This window comes from Pan troglodytes, chromosome 9 (assembly GCF_028858775.2).
Source record: "Pan troglodytes isolate AG18354 chromosome 9, NHGRI_mPanTro3-v2.0_pri, whole genome shotgun sequence".
Lineage (NCBI taxonomy): Eukaryota > Metazoa > Chordata > Mammalia > Primates > Hominidae > Pan > Pan troglodytes.
In genome coordinates, this window is record NC_072407.2 from 112,137,704 (window position 1) to 112,159,111 (window position 21,408).

Here is a 21,408-nt window from a genome sequence, read left to right on the forward strand (position 1 = left end):
CTTCTAGTAATACTGTGATCTTTTGTGTTACTAATTTGGAGATGAGTTTAGAATGACAATAGCTTCCTATTAACTGTTACATAACAACTTTTCTGCTCCTAATAATGATTTTTGCCATAAAATATATTCTTTTTCTGGGTATTCATAGAGCTGTGCCCAGCATAGCAATTAGGGATATTTTCAGCTGCAAATAACAGAAAACTTGACCACAGATTCCTAAACACATGGAGGATTATGTTTTTTTCAACAAGATGGAGATATTTACCATTAACGACGTGCTGTTTTTCATCCTCATTCTTGTTTTTTCCCTGTGAGTCTTTGTGGAGAGGGAGGATAATGAAACAACCTTTATGATCAGAATTGCATAGTACAGTATCCTGTTTTATCATCTATAGAATCTTTATCCCATAATTGTAAATGGTTTGCTGTTCGCACACATTTTATGAAAGTAAAAGTTATTTAATTATTTAGGAGATAGAATTTTCTATTTCTAGAGTGAGTAAATGTGACAGTTATCCTTACCAAATGAAATTACCAGGAAGAAATGTTTATGCAGGCCTGTCGTTAGAGCCAGAAGCAATTAAATGCTCAACTCTCAGTAAACCAAGTATCATTAGTTTACTAGCAAAGCTTAATACGATAGATTTCAGACAAGATCCAGTGCATTCAGGGTGGTATGGGGATAGACATAATGCAATAGATTTCAAAGCATTAATGCAAAGTAAAATTTTAGTGAGGTTTTAGCAAGCTGACTTTTTGCATCTAGGAATACTTGGTACATGTGTTCTCTCTAGAGATACCATTTTCTACAGTTTTTCAGAAGACTGATTTCAGTATTTCATTATTTTCCATGAAACCTAATATCACTTTGTACCTTTTGATGGGGCATTCACCAGGCTATCAGGTCACCCTTCTTACCTAGAAAATGACCTCAAAATCTCCCTTTCCTTATCCCATTTTCTGAAACTCTGGTGCATCTGATTTCCCATCTAATCATGCCCTGGACCATTAGGACAGGACTATGGAACCATGTATTTTCTCTTGTTTGTATTTGGAGCCTTGGGCATCTACAAAGCAAGTCAGTCTATTTCTGTTTTTTACTAAAAATGATTAGCCATATGTTAGATGGTTCTAGGGTTTCCCAGGGAACCCTAGAACAAAATATTAATATGCCTAAAGTTTAGTTTATGCTGAAAGTTAATAAAGCATTTACCTTCAATATTTCATTCAGCCCTCCTTCGTCCTAAGAAGAAAAAATATCTCCGTTATAGATAACAAATGGAGCCCTCACATTATAAAAGAACATAATTATTGCATTCAAAATGGGAGACTTTTTCTTCAAAAACATTGGGATGAGTATCATTTTTGAATTATTAGGTTAAAGTGTACAAGCAGGGCCTGGTGCTAGATAAACACTTACTGAATGACTACACTGTTAGTTGGGCATTTTCTTTTAGGCACTAAGGCTGCTAATCCAATTTTGAATGCCCTTTTGTCATCATTAATCCTTGTCCAACACGATATAGTTGAACAGAAACTAGGTGTCTTTTCACTGCAGTATATGCAAAGTGTTTCTTCTATGAGATTAAGCATTGTGAACATGTTTTTCCTTTCAGTGAGTGTATAGTATGTTGTTTTACATTGGTCACCTGATAAAGTTTGTGCATTGCTCAGTCATTGAGTATTGAAATATATACTAAGAACTTTTGAGAAAGAAAAGTTTTTAGAAACTCATAAGTATTCAGTTTCACTGTTTTTACAGATTTTTTTTTTCTGTATGAGTTCTTGACATTTGACTGAAATTCTTCTTGCTGTGGTTGAAGGAAGCCCTTTCTATTTTCTTTATTCTGATCAAAAACAGCTTGTGTCTTTCTGACTAGTTAACCTTTACAGCTTTACCTTTGAAAACTCACTTTTGTTTCTTCGCTGGAAAATAATCATCCCAATTTTCTTTTTTGTTTTTCCTCACAGATCTTGATTTTCAACTTAGTTATCTCGATATGTCTCTGATCTATAAACTCCATTTTAACTCTGACGTCTCTTATTACTGTTGTAATTATGTAATACTTTGTGTTTATAAACTTGAATTAATTTACTTAAATTTAGGTTTTGTTGTGTTTTAAGTGTTCTGTAATAATCTTTCAGCCATGGAAACAAAGAAGTATTTTCCTGCAGAGGAATAAAATTGGCAGTGGATTGGTTTTTGGAAAGAGGCCACAAAGACATTACAGTTTTTGTTCCTGCTTGGAGGAAAGAGCAATCCCGACCTGATGCTCTCATTACAGGTAGGCTTATTCCAGGCGGCTGCTTGTACCTAGCTTTCCTATAATAACCATGCAGGTGTCTGACACTGTCAGGTATCCTAAATCCATTTCACTTACTCAGCGCAGGCAGTGGGACACAAACGTTGTTTTTTGTTGTTGTTTTCTGAGATAGAGTCTCGCACTGTCACCCAGGCTGGGGTGCAGTGGTGCGATCTTGGCTCACTGCAACCTCCGCCTCCCAGGTTCAAGTGCTTCTCGTGCCTCAGCCTGCCGAGTAGCTGGGATTACAGGCGTGTGCCACCACATGCAGCTAATTTTTGTATTTTTAGTAGAGACAGGATTTCACCCTGTTGGCCAGGCTGGTCTCGAACTCCTGACCTCAACTGATCTGCCCACCTCGGCCTCCCAAAGTGCTGGGATTACAGGCATGAGCTACCATGCCTGTCCAGTTTTTGAGTTTGAAAACTATCTGGTTTTATTAATTAAACATTAATCATCACTACATAAGCCAGCTTTTTTTTTTTCTTTACTTTTGTGGAAACTCTGACTTCAAATTTTGTGAAATTCTGACTTTTAGAGAGATGCCAGAAGTCACAAGACCTGGATCCAAATTCTGGCTTTGCCCTTCACTAGCTATGAAGACTTTGAGCCACACAATGAACCCCTTTGGGCCCCAATTTTCTCATGTGCTATTGTGACATTAGGTGGCAGTCAGATTCTAATAACAATAGTTCAAAGAAGACATGTAAGACCATAAGATGTGCTTCAGTCCAGTAGAAAGAAAGGTATTTTGCATTATTTTGTAGTTTTTAAATATATGAGTTTCAGGCAATGATGTCCTCTGCAACTGTTAATTATTGTTGTTGAACATTTTGCTCAATTACAGTGATTTACAATCAACATCCAACCTTTCTTGTCCTTCTCTCTGTATCCAGTATTGACAAAAACTGAGGCACCTGTGTAAAGAAAACTGTGAAACATTTTAAATCAAAAACAAATAAAGAGACCATCTACTATATACCCAAAGGGGATGATTAAGACTTAATTTTTGGCTGGGCGCAGTGGCTCATGCCTGTAATCCCAGAACTTTGGAAGGCCAAGGCGGGAAGATCACTTGAGCTCAGTAATTCAAGACCAGCCTGGGCAACATGGTGAAACTCTGTTTCTACCAAAAATACAAAAAATTAGCCAGGTGTGGTGGCATGTGCTGTGGTCCAGATACCCGAGAGCTGAAGTGGGAGAATCACTTGAGCCCAGGAGGCAGAAGTTGCAATGAGCTGAGATCACGCCACTGCACTCCAACCTGGGTAACACAGTGAGACCCCATCTCAAAAAAAAAAAGACTTAGTTTTTATGTATAATTATTACATCATTGTTAAATTAACATAAGAATGAATAGGCAAGTCATGGTGGAGTCCAAAGTGGAACCAGACCCTAGCCTGTGTATAAATGTAAAGCAGAGAGGTCATCATTCAACCAGTAGTACCAAATATTGGCTAACCCTTTGGGAAAAGTGTACTTGTTTAGACCCTTATCTTACACCATATAACAATAAATTCCAGGTGGTTGAAGACTAATTATCAAAAATCAAACCATCAGAGACCATAAGAATTTTCTAAATTTAAAACTTTTAGAAGAAATTACTAAGGAAAAGAGAGATAAAATTATATCAAAATTAAAGCTCCTGCATTTTGAGAAACTTTCTTAAAAATGATAATTGGCAAGTTGCCTAAGGAAAAAAAATCCAACAAAGAATCATGCCCTTAATACAAAAAGCTCATACAGATTGATTAAAAAAAAAAAAAAAAAAAAACAACAACAACAAACTTCTTTCCGGTATATAAGCATCAAAAGGCTAGGAATAGACAACTCCCAGAATATAAGCACCATATAAGAAGAAAAAAAGTTCAACCCCATTAGTAATTAAATAAATGCAAATCTAAACAATGTTATTTTTCACCCAGCAAATTAGCAGAGATGGCCAGATGCAGTGGCTCAAGCCTGTAATCCCAGCACTTTGGGAGGCCGAGGCAGATGGATCACTTGAGGTCAGGAATTCAAGACCAGCCTGGCCAACATGGTGAAATCCTGTCTCCACTAAAAACACAAAAAATTAGCCGGGCCTGGTGGCGGGCACCTGTAATCCCAGCTATTAGGGAGGCTGAGACAAGAATCGCTTCAAGAATCACTTGAACCCAGGAAGTGGGGGTTGCAGTGAGCCGAGATCATGCCACTGCACTCCAGCCTGGGCAACTGAGCAAGACTCCATCTCAAAAAAAAAAAAAAAATAGCGGAAAGTAAAAAACTGATAGCATTCAATGCCCTGAAGCAGTTACTCATAGGCTGCTGTGGAAATTGTTACAACCTATCAAGAAAGTAGTTGGTCTTAAAATATTAATATTCTTGGATCCACTAGTTCCCCTTCTAAGAATAAGTTCCAAGAAAATAAGCAGAAGTACAGACAAATATTTGTGACCAAAGACATCCCATGCAGTATCATTATTTAGAATAGAAAAACAAAAGTGTTCATTCATTAGAAGATGGTTCAATTAGGAGGTATCAATATGATAGAATATGCATTAGAATATTCAGGCAGAATTTTTAATGATCTGCAGAAATGCTCTTTTACATAAAAGGCAGATTTTATTTTTGTGTGTCTGTCTGTACAGACACACAGGCATACATATATATATACACATATATCAACAATGGAAAGAACAAAATACACAGAAAATGATGAGCAGGAAATATACCAAACTGTTAAGAGTAATTGCCTCTTAGTTGCAACTTTGTGAGGTTTTTATTTCTCCCTGCTTCTTAGTACATGTCCTTACCTTTCTAATTTTCTACAGGGAACTTAACAATATTTTGATAATGGGGGAAGGGATAGAGTAAATTTAAAAAAAGAAAAACAATATTTAAGCATGTAAATGACTTTAAAGCTTCTTGAACATGAAGAGAAGAAGAGAAAATGATAGTACACTGTGTAAGTGTGTCTAAGTTTAGTTTTAAAAATACCAGCATGCCAGTCCCTGGAACACATCAGTATGCAGATTGCTTTGTAAAATGCCAAACTAATGGCAGAGGCTTTTAGGTATTATAACCCCAGGGTAATAATTCTCTTAACTAAAACCCTGAACCAGATAATACCTGATACTCTTTCACTGCACCAAAAAAGACACTTGATAAGAAATATTTTTAAGTTGTCAGCATCATAGATTCAGATTAGCACTTTTGCCAATCTTCCATTCATTTATCAAATATTTAATAAGCACTAGCTATGTATCAATTACTGTGCTAAGAACTAGAAATTCAGTTAACTTACTAGTTTTACTGAACCCATATTACTTATGTCAGGATTATTTATGTCATCCTAATTAATGTCCTAACCTCATTAACAATTAAAGAAATGCAAATTAAGCAACATGATGACTGTGAGGCCACTGAACTTAATCTACAACTCACTTTGGTGAGGATCAAGACGTGGCATAGATGAGTAGACATCCCCACAAATAATAAAGTACCATAGATTACTCATGAACATAAGATGATGAAAGAACTGAAAGACTTCAGAGTATATAGGTTTAAGTAACTCATTCATTCCACAGACAGTCATTGAACATCTACTGATGTGCCTCATGGGCTGGGTGCTGATGGATACAAAGATAAATGACTCATGGCACCTGCCCTCAAAATGCTTATCAGGTTAATACACAAAACTATATGATAGCTCCTATAATTGAGACGGGGCACTTGCTTTTGCATTTGTATTCTGTCATTTCTAAAAGAGATCAACAGTAGGCCAGGCACAGTGGCTCATACCTGTAATCCCAGCACTTTGGGAGGCCCAGGCGGGCGGATCACGAGGTCAGGAGTTCGAGACCACGCTGGCCAATATGGTGAAACCCCATCTCTACTAAAATTACAAAAATTAGCTGGGAATGGTGGCGCACGCTTGTAGTCCCAGCTACTCAGGAGGCTGAGGCAGAAGAATCGCTTGAACCTGGGAGGTGGAGGTTGCAGTGAGCTGAGATCGCACCAGTGCACTCCAGCCTGGGTGATGGAGCAAGACTCCGTCTCAAAAAAAAAAAAAAAAACAGAGAGATCAGCAGTTACGTCTATTGAACAAAATTAAGTTGAAGAGCACAGTGTTTACTGAGAGCTTGCCAGGCACTGTGCTAGCTGCTTTGCCGCAAGATAACTCATGTACTTCTCATAGTCTATCAACTGCATTTGACAACATGAAGAAACAGACTCAACAAGATTGTGATTGTCTGATGTGGAAAGTGGCAGAACCTGAGCCACATTTCTTCCACTCATAGAAAGGTCTGGTCTTTTTTTTTTTTTTTTTTTTTTTTTAAGACAGAGTCTCGCTCTGTTGCCCAGGCTGGAGAGCAGTGGCGTGATCTCGGCTCACTGCAGCCTTCACTTCCCAGGGTTCAAGCAATTCTCCTGCCTCAGCTTCCCAGGTAGCTGGGATTACAGGTGTGCACCATCACACTCATCTAATTATTGTATTTTTTGTAAAGACAGGATTTTGCTATGTTGGCCAGGGTAGACTTGAACTCCTGAGCTCAAGCAATCTGCCTGCCTCAGCCTCCCAAATGTCTGGTCTTAATGAATTCATCTGTCAGGAGCATCATCAATCTGTATGCCAGGATTAGAGCTGACCCGTGTCACTCTTCCATCTGTACCCAGCTCACACTTCTGCTGTGGCAGTTACAACCCTTGCTTACCTGGCTTATGTGTTTGTCCAGTGCAGTCAGACTGAGGCTCCTTTGGAGAGGTGATTTTTAATCTTGATGGCTGTTACACCTGGCACAATACCAGGAAGGTATGTAATAATCATCCGTTGCAGAGATGGATTGAAAAAAACTTAGTAAGTCCAGTTAATAAGCATTGAGAAGAAGTGAGCTTTTTTAAAAAAAAAAATCATGACATCTGTAGGTTTGTGCCCCGCACTCTGTGCCAGAACTTACAATGGTGGGAAAATGGGGGACAGAGGAGCAAAAGTAGAAGGAAAGGATGGTTGAAAGAGAATTTTTATCATTGATTAACATATGAACTCTAGTACCCTTTTTTAAATCACAAAACAAGTCAATAGAGTTACAAAGTGCTATAAGAGTATGCCAACCAGCCGGGCACGGTGGCTCACTCCTGTAATCCCAGCACTTTGGGAGGCTGAGGCAGGTGGATCACCTGAGGTCAGGAGTTCAAGAACAGCCTGGCCAACATGGTGAAACCCTGTCTCTAATAAAAATACAAAAATTAGCCAGGCGTGGTGACAGGCGCCTGTAATCCCAGCTACTCAGAAGGCTGAGGCACAAGAATCACTTGAACCGGGGAGGCGGAGGTTGCAGTGAGCCAAGATCACACCACTGCACTCCAGCCTGGGCGATAGAGCAAGACTCAGTCACAGAAAAAAAAAAATGCCAACCACAGACAAAATGAGCATATCTCTACCTGGCCTTTTCTAATCAGCAGATGTTTTCTCCACATGATGACTTCTTATCTTTTACTCAGTCTGACCCCCACAAGAATGCTGGCATTCGTCACCATGTCTCACAGAAAGGTCATGGGGCATATTGTAGCCATGTTTATAACAACACTTGTGACCTCACTGCCTCCTCTCTCTTTGAACTTTCTGCATTTAAAGATTTTTCTCTTTGCTACCTGGACAACTTCTACTTCCTTTCATACTCTCCCACTAGTTAGAAGAAAATAACTACGAAGTATGCAAACAAACTTAGAAGGAAAAAAATGTATTGCTCACACCTGAACCCCACACAGCATACGGCTGCTTTATTAGAATGGCATTCAAGTAGGAACGTGGAAGAAGCTGTGTCCATAGTGGTCGTGCTGATGACTCCAGCTCTTAAGCAAAAGCTTCACATAATGACAGTCAGAATTTGCCCAGTCATGGTTCAATTTTATACTGTTCGTATTTTTTTAACTAGTTTTAAAGTCTTTATTATTAAAATTCCTGAAGGAAAAATACTATTGAGAGTTGGAAATGATGCTGTATCTACAAATTAAATCATAATCCCTAATTAAAGGATTACATATATACAGCTTATGTTTTAGAGTTTCACATTGTATGAAAATTGCCATGTGTGTTATCTATGTATTTACTTTCTGCCATCCTACCGTCATTATTCTTGCAGATCAGGAAATTTTACGTAAATTAGAGAAGGAGAAAATCCTGGTGTTCACGCCATCCCGGCGAGTCCAGGGGAGGAGAGTGGTGTGCTATGACGACAGGTTCATCGTGAAGCTGGCTTTTGAGTCGGATGGTATCATTGTGTCCAATGATAACTACAGGGATTTGGCTAATGAGAAACCAGAATGGAAGAAGTTCATAGATGAACGATTATTAATGTATTCATTTGTCAATGACAAGTAAGTAAAACCATTTACTTGCCAATGATACTGCTTCTGTAAAAATATAACTATCCCTGGCAGCTGCTACAGAACTCTCTTTTTGCCACTGTCCAGACCTCACACAGGTTTCTAACAACTGATCTCCCCACTGATCCTCAGTGGGAGTCAGGAAAACTGCAGAATCATTGCCGGAGGAGGCCCGGTGTGAGTGGCAGGCCCCACCTTTCCCTGTAAGTCACTCATAGAACACCTAAGGCAGAGGAAGTCTTCTAAGACTCTGTCTGGAGAACCTGAGGAAACAGACACTGGGGAAATTCCCATCTTCACCCTCAAAGGACTGCCTTTTAAAATCAATTTAGAGCACTGATAGCTTACTAAATAAGCCATGCTTGGCTTAACAACAGGGATACGTTCTGAGAAATTCATCTTCAGGCGATTTCATTGTGGGTATGAACATCATAGAGTGTACTTACACAAACCAGCTGGAACAGCCTACTACACGCCTAGGCGATGTGGTACATACAGCCTGTTGCTTCCAGGCTACCAACTTGTATAGCATGCTACTGTACTGAATACTGTAGGCAACTGTAATACGATGGTATGATATGTTTGTATATCTAAACATACCTAAACACTGAAGAGGTATATATACCATAAAATATGGTATAAAGGATTTCTAAATGGTATGTCTCTGTAGGGCACTTACCATGAATGGGACTTGCAGGATGGGAAGTTGTCCTGAGTGAGTCAGTGAATGAATGGTGAGTGAATGTGAAGGGCTAGGGCATTACTATAAACCACTATAGACTTTATAAACACTGTATACTTAGGCTATGCCAAATTTATCAAAAAATACTTTTCTTTTTTCAATAATATATTAACCTTGGCTTATAACTTTTTTACTATTAATATATAAACTTCTTAGTTTTTAAAACTTTTTTCTCTTTTGTAATACCACTTAGCTTAAAACATTGTACAACTGTACAAAAACATTTTCCTTCTTTATATCCTTATTCTATAAGCTGTTTTCTATTTTTATTTTTTTTTTCTTTTTAAAGTGTTTGTTAAAAACTAAGACACAAACACATTATCCTAGGCCTACACAGGGTCAGGATCATCAAAATCACTGTCCTCCACCCCCACATATTGTTCCCCTGGAAAGTCTCCAGGGGCAGTACTATGCGTGGAGCTGTCATCTCCTATGGTAACGATGCCTTTTGAAATACTTCCTGAATGAACTGCATGAAGCTGTTTTACAGTTAACATTATTTTAGAAGTAGAAGGAATACACTCTAAAGTAAAAACAAAAAGTATAATATAGTAACTATATAAACCAGTAACATAGTTGGGGATATTTTGTTTTCTTTTGTTTTTTTGTTTTTTGAGACGGAGTCTTGCCCTGTCGCCCAGGCTGGAGTGCAGTGGCGCCACCTCAGCTCACTGCAACCTCCATCTCCCAGGTTCAAGCAATTCTCATTCCTCAGCCTCCTGAGTAGCTGGAATTACAGGCACACCCCATCACACCTGGCTAATTTTTGTGTTTTTTTTTTTTTTAGTAGAGACGAGGTTTCACCATGTTGGCCAGGCTGGTCTCGAACTCCTGACCTCAAGTGGTCTGTCTGCCTTGGCCTCCCAAAGTGCTGGGATTACAGGCATGAGCCATCACGCACAGCCAGTGACATCATGGTTTATCAAGTATTATGCACAGTCCATAATAGTATGTGCTACACTTTTATACAACTGGGGGCATGGTAGCTTTGTTTGTACCAGCATCAGCATGATCACAAACACATGTGTAATGCATTGTGCTATTACGTTACCAGCAACTTTTCAGCTCTACCGTCATATATGCAGTCCATTGTTGACCAAGATGTTATGCAGTGCGTGACTGTACCTGAATTTTTAAAGTTCTTATAGTAATGTAAGACTCTGGTCATGATCAGAGTCTAAAAGTTGATGAATGAACGAATGACATCAAGCATGTCTCATGAGAAGTAAATATATTTCTAAATATGTAGAAAATTTCACCTCTTGTGCTAATTAAAAATGCAAATGAATCTAAAAAGAATATATTTTCTCATTTAATTCACAAAAATAATTTCGTGTGTGCCTTATGCTATTAAAGAGGCACTGATAGGTTATTTGGCAGAGGTTCACAGAAGCCTCAAGAATATTGTGTTCCATCAACCCAAAAAGCTCATTTCTTGGAATATATACTGAGGAATAAGTAAAGACCAGATGTGTTCATTTCTGTATTATTTATAATTGCAAGAATTCAAGGGCAACTAAATGTACAATAGAGAAATCAATCAAATTATGATACATCTCCTACTGGAATATTATTCAGCTCTTCAGAGTTCTTATGAAAAAAAGAATTATGCCAGGTGTGGAGGCTCATGCCTGTAATCCTAGCACTTTGGGAGGCCAAGGCAGGTGCATCACCTGAGGCCAGGAGTTTGAGACCAGCCTGGCCAACATGGCGAAACCCCGTCTCTACTAAAAATCCAAAGAAAAGTAGCTGGGCATAGTGGTGGGCGCCTGTAATTCCAGCTACTTGGGAGGCTGAGGCAGGAGAATTGTTTGAACCCCAGGGGGGCAGAGGTTGCAGTGAGCCGAGATGGTACCACTTCACTCCAGCCTGGGTGAAACAGCAAAACTCTGTGTCAAAAAGAAAAAAAGGATTATTATGAGGGCTATTAAGAAACATGGGAAAGTTTTTTTATGTTAAAAAGGCAAAGTGTAAAATTATATTTGTGTTTGATTAAAGCCATGTAAAATGATGTGTGCACAATGAAAATGACTTAAATCTAACACAGACCTGGAAAGTAATTGTATTAAGATTGTGGGATTGAGTGACTTTATCGTCTGTTTTGTAACATGTAATGTTACCATATTGTTTTGTAATAATAAACACTGTGGTTGCTAAGTGTTACTACTCAGCCACGTTGACACTCCTGTAAGGGTTCATACATTATTCCCATTATTCACATTTTATAGGTAAATACTTGGGTTTAAGTTCAAATGGTGATATAATGAATAGCAGAATTCTTCAAGCATAACTTCTTTTCATTATTCATGCCATAAATTCTTCTCTTCTTTATTAGTCCATCCAAAATAGTAGGTTTATTTCCTTAGCATTTTTTTCTATCTCAACTGAGAAGCGCATTCAAATAGGGGAAGAGAATAGATCGGAGTTAGATCTAATTGAATCTTGACTGTGCCATGCAACACTGGATAAAAATCACTTCATTTATCTAAACCTAAATTAGAAAAGTTTACATATCTGTAAAATGGAGCTAATACTTTGTGGGATCATGGTTAGGATGCCATGGTGTAGTGTGTAAAGTGCCTAGCACTAACCGGTGTCTGGTAAGTTCGTACCTTCCCATTGTGTTCCAGCCCCCTCCCTTCTTCTCAGCTGCTCCACCTCGCCCCACCTGCAGCAATCCACTTCATGAGGTGTATGTTGATAAAGCTCTCCTAAAGTGTCACTGAAATCGTTTTCTAAAACCCTTACAAAATCCCAAGACTGAGAGGAAGGAAGAATTAATAGGACATGCTCAACTCAAAACTTACTTGAATTAAAACAAATACAATTTCAGCTCAAAACAGTTCAATTTTCATTAAGAAATGAGAACTTCATTTACTGATTTCTTTTTTACTCTGTAAATGTGGAATCAAAACACTTGGATTAAAATTGCAAAAAAAATTCCTTATAGAGGGAACAAATCTTTGTACTCTTTTTAGAATTAAATTATCAGCCTCCTACTTAGGTATCATTTTTTTATTATCTCCATGACAGGTTCATGCCCCCTGATGACCCTCTTGGCAGACATGGCCCCAGTCTGGATAATTTTCTGAGGAAGAAACCTATTGTTCCTGAACACAAAAAGCAGCCTTGTCCATATGGTAACTTGCTTTATGAATATTGGGTATATGCCTTTAGAACACAATATATTATTAAACTTTTGTTAACAAAAATGAACACTTAAAATTTTGGATGGCATAATATGCAGTTCTTTGGATTCCAAATAAATTTCAGAAAACGTCTTAGCCATGAAAAAGAATTATTTTTACCTGTTTGGATTCAAGACAAATGATTTCCTTATATTAAAACATGGTTCAAAAAACACTGTTAATTCTACGTGAAGTTAGTTTTGAAGTGAATAAAAATTTGGAGTTTTTTCATCTAGATACAAATCAGATGAGCATGGTTCTATCGCCCTACAGTAGTACACTGTGCTCTTCAAAACAGAATTTCCTACCTAATTATAAAGTCCTACTGGAAGACAAGAGGCAGGTAGGAGTTGAGGACACGGAGGTATTAGCCAAAAGTTCTGGAAGTGGCTGGGTGCAGTGGCTCAAATCTGTAATCCCAGCAGTTTGGGAGGCCAAGATGGGCAGATCACATGAGGCCGGGAGTTGAGACCAGCCTGGCTAACATGGAGAAACCCTGTCTCTACTTAAAATACAAAAAAATTCACCAGGCGTGGTAGCGCACGCCTGTGATCCCAGCTACTCAGATGGCCGAGGCATAAGAATTGCTTGAACCCGAGAGGCAGAGGTTGCAGTGAGCTGAGATCACACCACTGCCCTCCACCTGGGTGACAGAGCAAGACCCTGTCTCAAAAAAAAAAAAGTTCTGGAGGTGATTATTACTCATTCGGCCAACTTCCTCCTGTTCTTGATAGTAAAGAAATGAGAAGACTGAGAAGTGACGTTTCTTAAGAGTAAAGAACAGGGTGACACTTAGCACAGCTCCCATTTCTATCGTTGTCTCTTCTACAAGTTAAAATCGTAGGGCCAAACTGAGTTTTCAGGATCTGATGGTATGCTCCTTTGCCTAATTAATTTTACTCTTCTTAGGAAAGAAGTGTACCTATGGACACAAGTGCAAATATTACCATCCCGAAAGGGGCAGTCAGCCACAGCGGTCAGTGGCTGATGAACTCCGTGCCATGTCTAGAAATACGGCAGCCAAAACTGCAAACGAAGGAGGATTGGTGAAAAGCAACAGCGTTCCTTGTAGCACCAAGGCTGATAGCACTTCTGATGTCAAACGAGGTGCTCCAAAGAGGCAATCAGATCCAAGCATAAGGACGCAAGTCTACCAAGACCTAGAAGAAAAGCTTCCCACCAAAAACAAATTGGAAACCAGGTCTGTACCTTCCTTAGTTAGCATCCCAGCTACTTCTACTGCAAAACCCCAAAGCACTACATCTTTAAGCAATGGCCTTCCATCTGGAGTTCATTTCCCACCTCAGGATCAAAGACCACAGGGACAATATCCTTCAATGATGATGGCAACCAAAAATCATGGAACGCCAATGCCTTATGAACAGTATCCAAAATGTGACTCACCTGTCGACATCGGATATTATTCCATGTTGAATGCATACTCAAATCTGAGTCTCTCAGGCCCACGAAGCCCTGAAAGGCGTTTCTCCTTAGACACAGATTATAGAATAAGTTCCGTAGCTTCTGACTGCAGCAGTGAAGGGAGCATGAGCTGTGGGAGCAGTGACTCCTACGTGGGTTACAATGACCGGTCCTATGTCAGCTCCCCCGACCCACAGCTAGAGGAGAATTTGAAGTGTCAACACATGCACCCTCACAGCCGCCTTAATCCTCAACCGTTCCTGCAGAATTTCCACGACCCCTTAACCAGAGGGCAAAGTTACAGTCACGAAGAACCAAAGTTCCATCACAAGCCTCCTCTTCCGCACCTGGCTCTGCACCTGCAGCACTCCGCTGTGGGCGCCCGGTCCAGCTGTCCTGGCGACTACCCCTCTCCTCCAAGTTCAGCACACTCTAAGGCACCACACCTAGGGAGGTCCTTGGTGGCCACGAGAATAGACAGCATCTCTGACTCTCGACTTTATGACAGTTCTCCTTCACGACAAAGAAAGCCTTATTCCCGCCAGGAAGGCCTGGGAAGCTGGGAGCGGCCAGGCTATGGGATCGACGCCTATGGGTACCGGCAGACTTATTCCTTGCCCGATAACTCCACACAGCCGTGTTATGAGCAGTTCACCTTCCAGAGCCTCCCTGAGCAGCAGGAGCCAGCCTGGCGGATCCCATACTGTGGAATGCCGCAAGATCCCCCGAGGTATCAAGACAACCGAGAAAAGATTTATATCAATTTGTGCAACATCTTCCCACCTGACCTTGTGAGAATTGTCATGAAAAGGAATCCTCACATGACAGACGCCCAGCAGCTCGCCGCAGCCATTTTAGTGGAGAAATCCCAGCTGGGTTATTGAAAGATGATGCATCTTTGTGGTGTTTAGTAGTTTTTTGTTCAGCTCAAATGCTGAGGGAGGTTTGCTACAATAGCACATGTGATCTCCTTCTCAGCAAGGAGGTTATATAGTATCCATTTATGTGAAATACTGTATCATGGAATCTGTATGTATAGCCCCACATGGTGGAAGTATCACGGGATTGCTTTACATTTAAACTTTTTTTTTTAACATTTCCTTTTTAAAGCTATATCCTTGGCTGGAAATTTTTCCAGTTTGATTTAATAGATGTATCTGTGATCTTTGATATTAATCTTTGGTGCATCAGGGGTTTATATGCAGCACTTTTTATCCTTGTTTTGTGTTTTATTAACTTGGTGTTTGTCTATCAATTGCAAGCAATTACAATACCTTCAGAATGTGGGACATTTGACTAGACCTAGCAAACTGTTTTTTCGAGCCAAGCTTAGTTAGACTCTTTTACAGCTTTTTAAGTTATTTTTATTTGGGGAAAGTGGGCTTCTTTGTGCTATAATCATTATTTATAGAAACAAAGATATACTACAGCACTGACTTTATATTTTAAACAAAATGTAAGTTACCAGTTTTATGTTGAAATGGGTTACAGTATATATATATTAGAATGATTTACAATATGGCACTTTTCGATGTGTTATTTTTGTTTGGATTTTTTTTCTGTTAAGAAATTAGTTAATTTAATATGGTCAATTTAAAAGAAAGCAGATGCAATCAATGGAAAAATGTTTCCATTTTTTAAAAATGAATAAGGCAAAAGCTGTAACTGTTACAGGTTAGAGCTTTGTTATCCAGCTATGATGTGCTTCTTGACAGTAGAAGTGGAATTGAATTCCTAGATTTCCATTAACCTGTATTTTTAATATGTCTGTCTTTTTGTTTTGGGGCACAACAATACTGGATAAAATAACCCTTTCACAGCACTTGCCTGTTTTTAATGAATCTAATTATTCACAATGCAACTTTTATATTTAACATACTCTTTAGCTTTCCTGCTATTTATCAAGGCTGGCCTGAGGTGGGTTTATGTGTTGAGGTTATGCAACATTTCTTGATACTGCACTATAGAGAAATGGTGATGGAGGAGTTGTAAATGGTAACTTAAAATTTTTGTAAGATATTGTATATTTTCCATTTTCCTGAAGGTAGTTTTCTTGGGGGGGCCTGTTATATTATTAAGGCCAGACTCTTGCCACAAATAGTGTAGTTTTAGATACAGACTAAGGTCTGTTCTAGTATTAGTAAGGGATATTTCTGGTTTCAAAGTCATGGGTTTTGCTAGTGGTGAATACATTTCTGCGGAGTAGAAGATAGATTTTGCAGTCAGTGGCAGACAGTTGTGTGATTGACATCACTTGACTGTTGCGTCCAGGTTTTGAATTGTACTTCATGTAACAGATGCATTCAGATCTTTTTCTGTAGTCTGCTTAGATGCCCTGGCTATTCTGATTATCCTACATGCTACAGTTTGAAGTGAAGCCCTGAAAAACCAGAAAGTACCTTTTACTGTTGATACAAATTGTATCTTTTTAACTATAAGAACTATTTTGATTTGTAGATCTAGTTAAAACACAAGTATGTAACTATGATTAGACTTTTGGGCAACATTTTATCCCTTATTTAAATACAAATTTTTAAAGTAAAATTGAGGTCTAGAATAGATTAGAAAATAAAAATAACAATTTAGATAAATAGAAATGTCTGTCTTAGTTTTATATAATATATTAAAACACAGTAAATAAATTTATTGGCATTTTCTTTCTCCTAAAACTTACCTAGTGTGAACTTAAAATAAAGGTAAAATGCTGCCTGAAAATAATGTCCAAGCACCTTTGACTAGGATAACATTTTCACTACTTGTGTGACACTGTGTGTTGCACGAAGTAGGATTTGGGTATACAGTAAATGCTTCTAAAAGGCATTGTGCATATTGACATAACCAATAATCTGAACCGTGTTCAGCAAACTTAATTCAGGAAAGTGGTATTCTACACAATTATTGCTGTTGTGTTTGAAATGAGTGTGGCACTCATCTGTAGCCAGAAATAATATGGGTGAGGCCACACAACCCATTCTGAGTGGTGTCTGTCTGAAAGCAACCCTACTCGCATGTGAAATTGTTCTCCTTGATTTGGTCACTATAAAGCAAGTTTAAATGTAGAGGCTAACTCAGTGCCAAAAACAGGGTTACAAATGTGTAGTATCTTTTATTTTAGTCATATTCTAAGACTTCTTTTTAGTATGAAATCACTTTTAAATTATACATGTAGGTTTTGCTTCCATTTTCTTCATTTTACCATTTTAATTATTTGAACATTCGCCAAATTTTACATTTATTTAAATGAGATCTTAGGTGAGATGTGTGTGACACTTTGAATTTGACCTTCTTGTGTTATTAGCTGACTATTTGTCATTGCCTCATGGATTTTAAATTATGGGAAAATAGTGTAGCCAGCTGCCACCTCTACTGAAGTGAGTAGCTCTGAACTACCCACACTAAATCCTTCAGTGTAATTAATTATGAGTTTAAAAATAGCAGTTTTCTTATGTGAAGAGGACAGTTTGTCCCCTTTTTTTGAAGCACCGATGTTGCGTTCAGAGCTGTAGAATGAGATAATTGGCAGACTTTAGGTACAGCAAATTCTTACTTATCTAAAGCAATAAGTCAAAGGAGTCCATCATTAAATTAAATCCATAGCTGATCACAAGCCTTCATTTTAGCCAAAACTTTCTCTCTAACCAAATCTTTTACCAGACTTGCTAATAAATAACCAGAGAGATGTGTTAATAAGTGAAGTTGCCAGAAATGGTCAACTGATCGGAAAAAAAAAGGATTCAGACTGGAGTATTTTGCCCCTGAATAATTGACAGTTGACTGTGCTTTACACAGTAATTAGCCAGTCTGTTGTCTCTGTGTCTTAGTCCAGAGGGAATAGTACCCAACTGGCCAAATACTGGCCCTTAGTATTTCCTCCTTTCTTGCATGGGATACAGACGTTTTCAGTCTTGTTTTTATGATCTCTCTCTATATCCTGATAAGAGTTTGTCATTGACTTACACATTTGGAAGAAATGCACACCAGTATAATATATTTGATACTGGTGGAAACTTGAACTTTGTGTTTTTATGAAAATTCATTTATGAGAATATGTAATATAACTGAAGAGTATTTTATGTATATCTATATACACAAATATGTATTTGTTATGAGGTATTAAAAACAGGGGTTGGGGGGAGTGCTTCTGATGGCTAACTTTTCTCTAATTAAACTGTGTTTCTTTGAGTTGTGAACGACCAAGTCTGGGGTCTGGACGGCCAATGATAAGATTTAGAACCACTTGGATGGAAAGCAGTTCTTCACTGGTTTTATTCTTGGTATTTTCAAAGAATTATTTTGATATTTTTAATAGAATGTGTAATTTTAAAATACACAAAAAACTTAAAGTAGTATTGATTATACAAATAATTATTTAACATGTCTTATGGATGTATCTATATGTATATAGACAGTAATATATTTATAAAACAAATATACTTTGCTTATGTTATAGCTTAGTTTGTGACAGGTGGGAGGATGGCTCTGGGGGTGTGTGTGTGTGTGTGTGTGTGTGTTTTGAAAACTCTCAAGCTGTTTTCCCTCTGATTTACAATGGTATTTACTTTAAAGTATGTTTGGTTTTCATTATTCTTTTTGCCCTCCAACTTCCTTATTCAAGATAAAATAAGACGTACAGTTTTCTGGCCATTCTGTTGGTGTGTGGTGCACCCATTTTATTGTCATCTAACTCCTGGAGAATTCCCACGTGACCTGAAATCAAACAGATTCTGGCTGGACATATGCTTATGTTCCAAATATATTAAAGATGGTAATTCAGCTAACAGTTAAGTTTCCAAGGTATACACCAACAAATAAAATGAGGTATTAAAAAGAGACGGATTACACACATGCATTAGAATAAGAGAAAACAGAGTGTTAATAAAAGTAAAGAAACATACACTATCTTAGCCCCCTAGGGCAGGGGTTGACTTTTTCTGTAAAGGATCAGATAGTAAATAATACAGGAATCATATGGACTTCAAATGCCATTGTAAAAACTACTCAGCTCTGCCTTTAGAGCATAAGAACAGCCACAGATAACATGTAAATTAGTGTGGCTGTGTTCCAATAAAACTTTATTTACAGAAACGGGAAGCCGGTCAGATTGGGCCTGTGGACCGTAGTTTGCTGATCTCAAGCAGTAAATCCTGGTATATGTTAATAGAAGAAATCATAATTGCATTTCAGTTGACATTAAAAGAAAATCTGGTAGTTTTGATGTCCTTCAAAAGAGGATTGTTAGACATTCATATTAAAGCATCTTAATTCATTTGAGTTTTCTTACCTGTTTACACCCATTATTTATTAGAGATATTTCTTGTTTAACCACAAAAAAGCACTCTGTTAAAATGTTTTAATATGTATTGAATTTCTTTCATGAACTTTTCATTTCTGTTGATAAATGGGAATTCCTTACCAACCTTTTGTTTTTTAAAAGTCTCATAGACCAAAAAAAATCTGTTGTAGCATTTAATTAGCCACAAATACATTTTGGCTGCATTTACCAGTTACATTTTTCCGTTGGTTTTGGCTTCTAATAAATAACATATCTGCCATTCTTTAAAAATGATTTTAAAGAAGATAAATATATTGTAATTTCACATGCTATAGCTTTATTCTGTAAGATTAAAAATTGTGACTAGTGTAATTGTAGCTATAATGTGAGTGGCATGTTACAATGTAACTATGAGAAACAAAATGTATCTCTGCTTTGTCTGTCCAGATCTTTAGGATTTTTAGATGCCTTGGGACTGTCCTTGGTGAATGATATTCTTCATATGATCATATGTAATTTTGAATTCGTTGGAAGTACACGCTGCTGAGCATGTTTATTCACAGTGCTTTATACTGGGTGTTGCATCAGTAATCATTTTCATAAGAACATTTAAACAGCATGAACATCATCATCCACTTAAATAGTTAAACTTTCTTTTAAAATTGGAATGCAACTGTAGGTTTTAACAATGTTTATTGTTTTTTAAGTGGTTACTTTGTTTTTCCTTAATACTTTCTGTTAACTTAATTATTACTCCTGTTGCAGTGTTACTGTTATGTATTAGAAGTGGCTTTTCCCCCTAAGATCCTTAGTCTTTTAGATTTAAAGACAATTTAAGGTATTGGCCATTTGGCAGTAGAAAATGTGCATGTTTTAACTTGGTTTTATAAAATCCGTAATGTTTTACTTCTTGAACCATGTACCAAATTTGCCAATTTTCTGTCCAAGTATTTCAGATGAATAACAAAACGCTGTTCATTAAAGCTTTCACCACCTTTCTTAAAGCAGCTTATGTTCCAAGGGAAAAAGGCATTGAAAAGCAATCGTTTGTTTTTATGAAGAATATGTGTTCAGATTCCTTCAGTTTTTTTGAAATTATAAATTTCTTACCTTATGTGAAATATTCACAAACGTGCACACTTCTGCAGAGACAAAGCATTTCACTGCAAGTGTACCAGGTTATTGATTTTATCTTTTCCTTTCAGGGTTTTGTCCTCCCAAACCAGAGTCGTATGCTGCTAGTAGAATTTTTTATTTGATCCTGCGAACTTTTCTTATAGGAAAAGTAAGGCAAAGGATGTTTAGTGCAACCATCTGATAAACTAATGTGATTGTATTTATCCTCTGTTCTGTGTATTTCTGTAATGGAATCTTTACAATTCCCAAAACAGTATTTTAGACCTAGTGGAAATCTGTATCGAAATAGCTATGTGATTCTGCCACTGAGGAAAAAAAATTTTTTTAATTCGTTTTTCTTATGCTGGTTTGTTTTTCTTTAATGAAGAAATTGATCTCATATGGCATCATAGATGCTAAATAAATAAAAGCATCATACTTCTCTAGTTTGCCTGCATTCAGTGGCTAACATTATGAGCATTGTGTAAGATAAACACATGGTCAGTATCAATGTAAATGTTAGAGCCATGATTAATTCCTATGAAAATTGAAATTAAATGTCAAAGACAACTAGACATAACTTAAGGCATGATGAGAGTGTTTTTTTTTCCTGAACCCGTCATTATAGTGTTGGTTCCCAGTGCTTTTGAAGTATCATCAGGTGTCTGGCTAAGAGTATTGTTGGTAGGGACCTCGTCCAGGGAGTTTGTAAGATAATGCTAGATGGCACGGACATCCTCTTTTCTGATTATGAGGGCTGCCAGTTGATTTAAATTGTATTGAAAAGGCCGGACGCAGTGGCTCACACCTGTAATCCCAACACTTTGGGAGGCCAAGGCGGGCAGATCACTTGAGGTCAAAAGTTCGAGACCAGCCTGGCCAACATGGTGAAACCCCGTCTCTACTAAAAATACAAAAAAACAAAAAATTAGCTGGGCTTCATGGCGCACGCCTGTAATCCCAGCTACTCGGGAGGCTGAGGCAGGAGAAGGTTGC

General features: G+C 37.9%; 1 protein-coding gene across 9 annotated transcripts in view; it reads left to right on the forward strand.

The window, feature by feature from the left end:
* Positions 1 to 20,992, forward strand: part of ZC3H12C (zinc finger CCCH-type containing 12C) — an 82,782-nt gene extending 61,790 nt beyond the window's left edge. For all 9 annotated transcript variants that reach the window (XM_063784490.1, XM_009424130.5, XM_016921957.4 and 6 more), the window contains 4 exons: positions 2,146 to 2,285; positions 8,429 to 8,663; positions 12,448 to 12,554; positions 13,512 to 20,992. In XM_063784490.1, the coding sequence (XP_063640560.1) occupies positions 2,146 to 2,285; positions 8,429 to 8,663; positions 12,448 to 12,554; positions 13,512 to 14,908 (1,879 nt within the window). In that variant the 3' untranslated portion in view covers positions 14,909 to 20,992. The remainder of the gene's footprint in view (positions 1 to 2,145; positions 2,286 to 8,428; positions 8,664 to 12,447; positions 12,555 to 13,511) is intronic.
* The last annotated feature ends 416 nt before the right edge of the window (positions 20,993 to 21,408 follow it).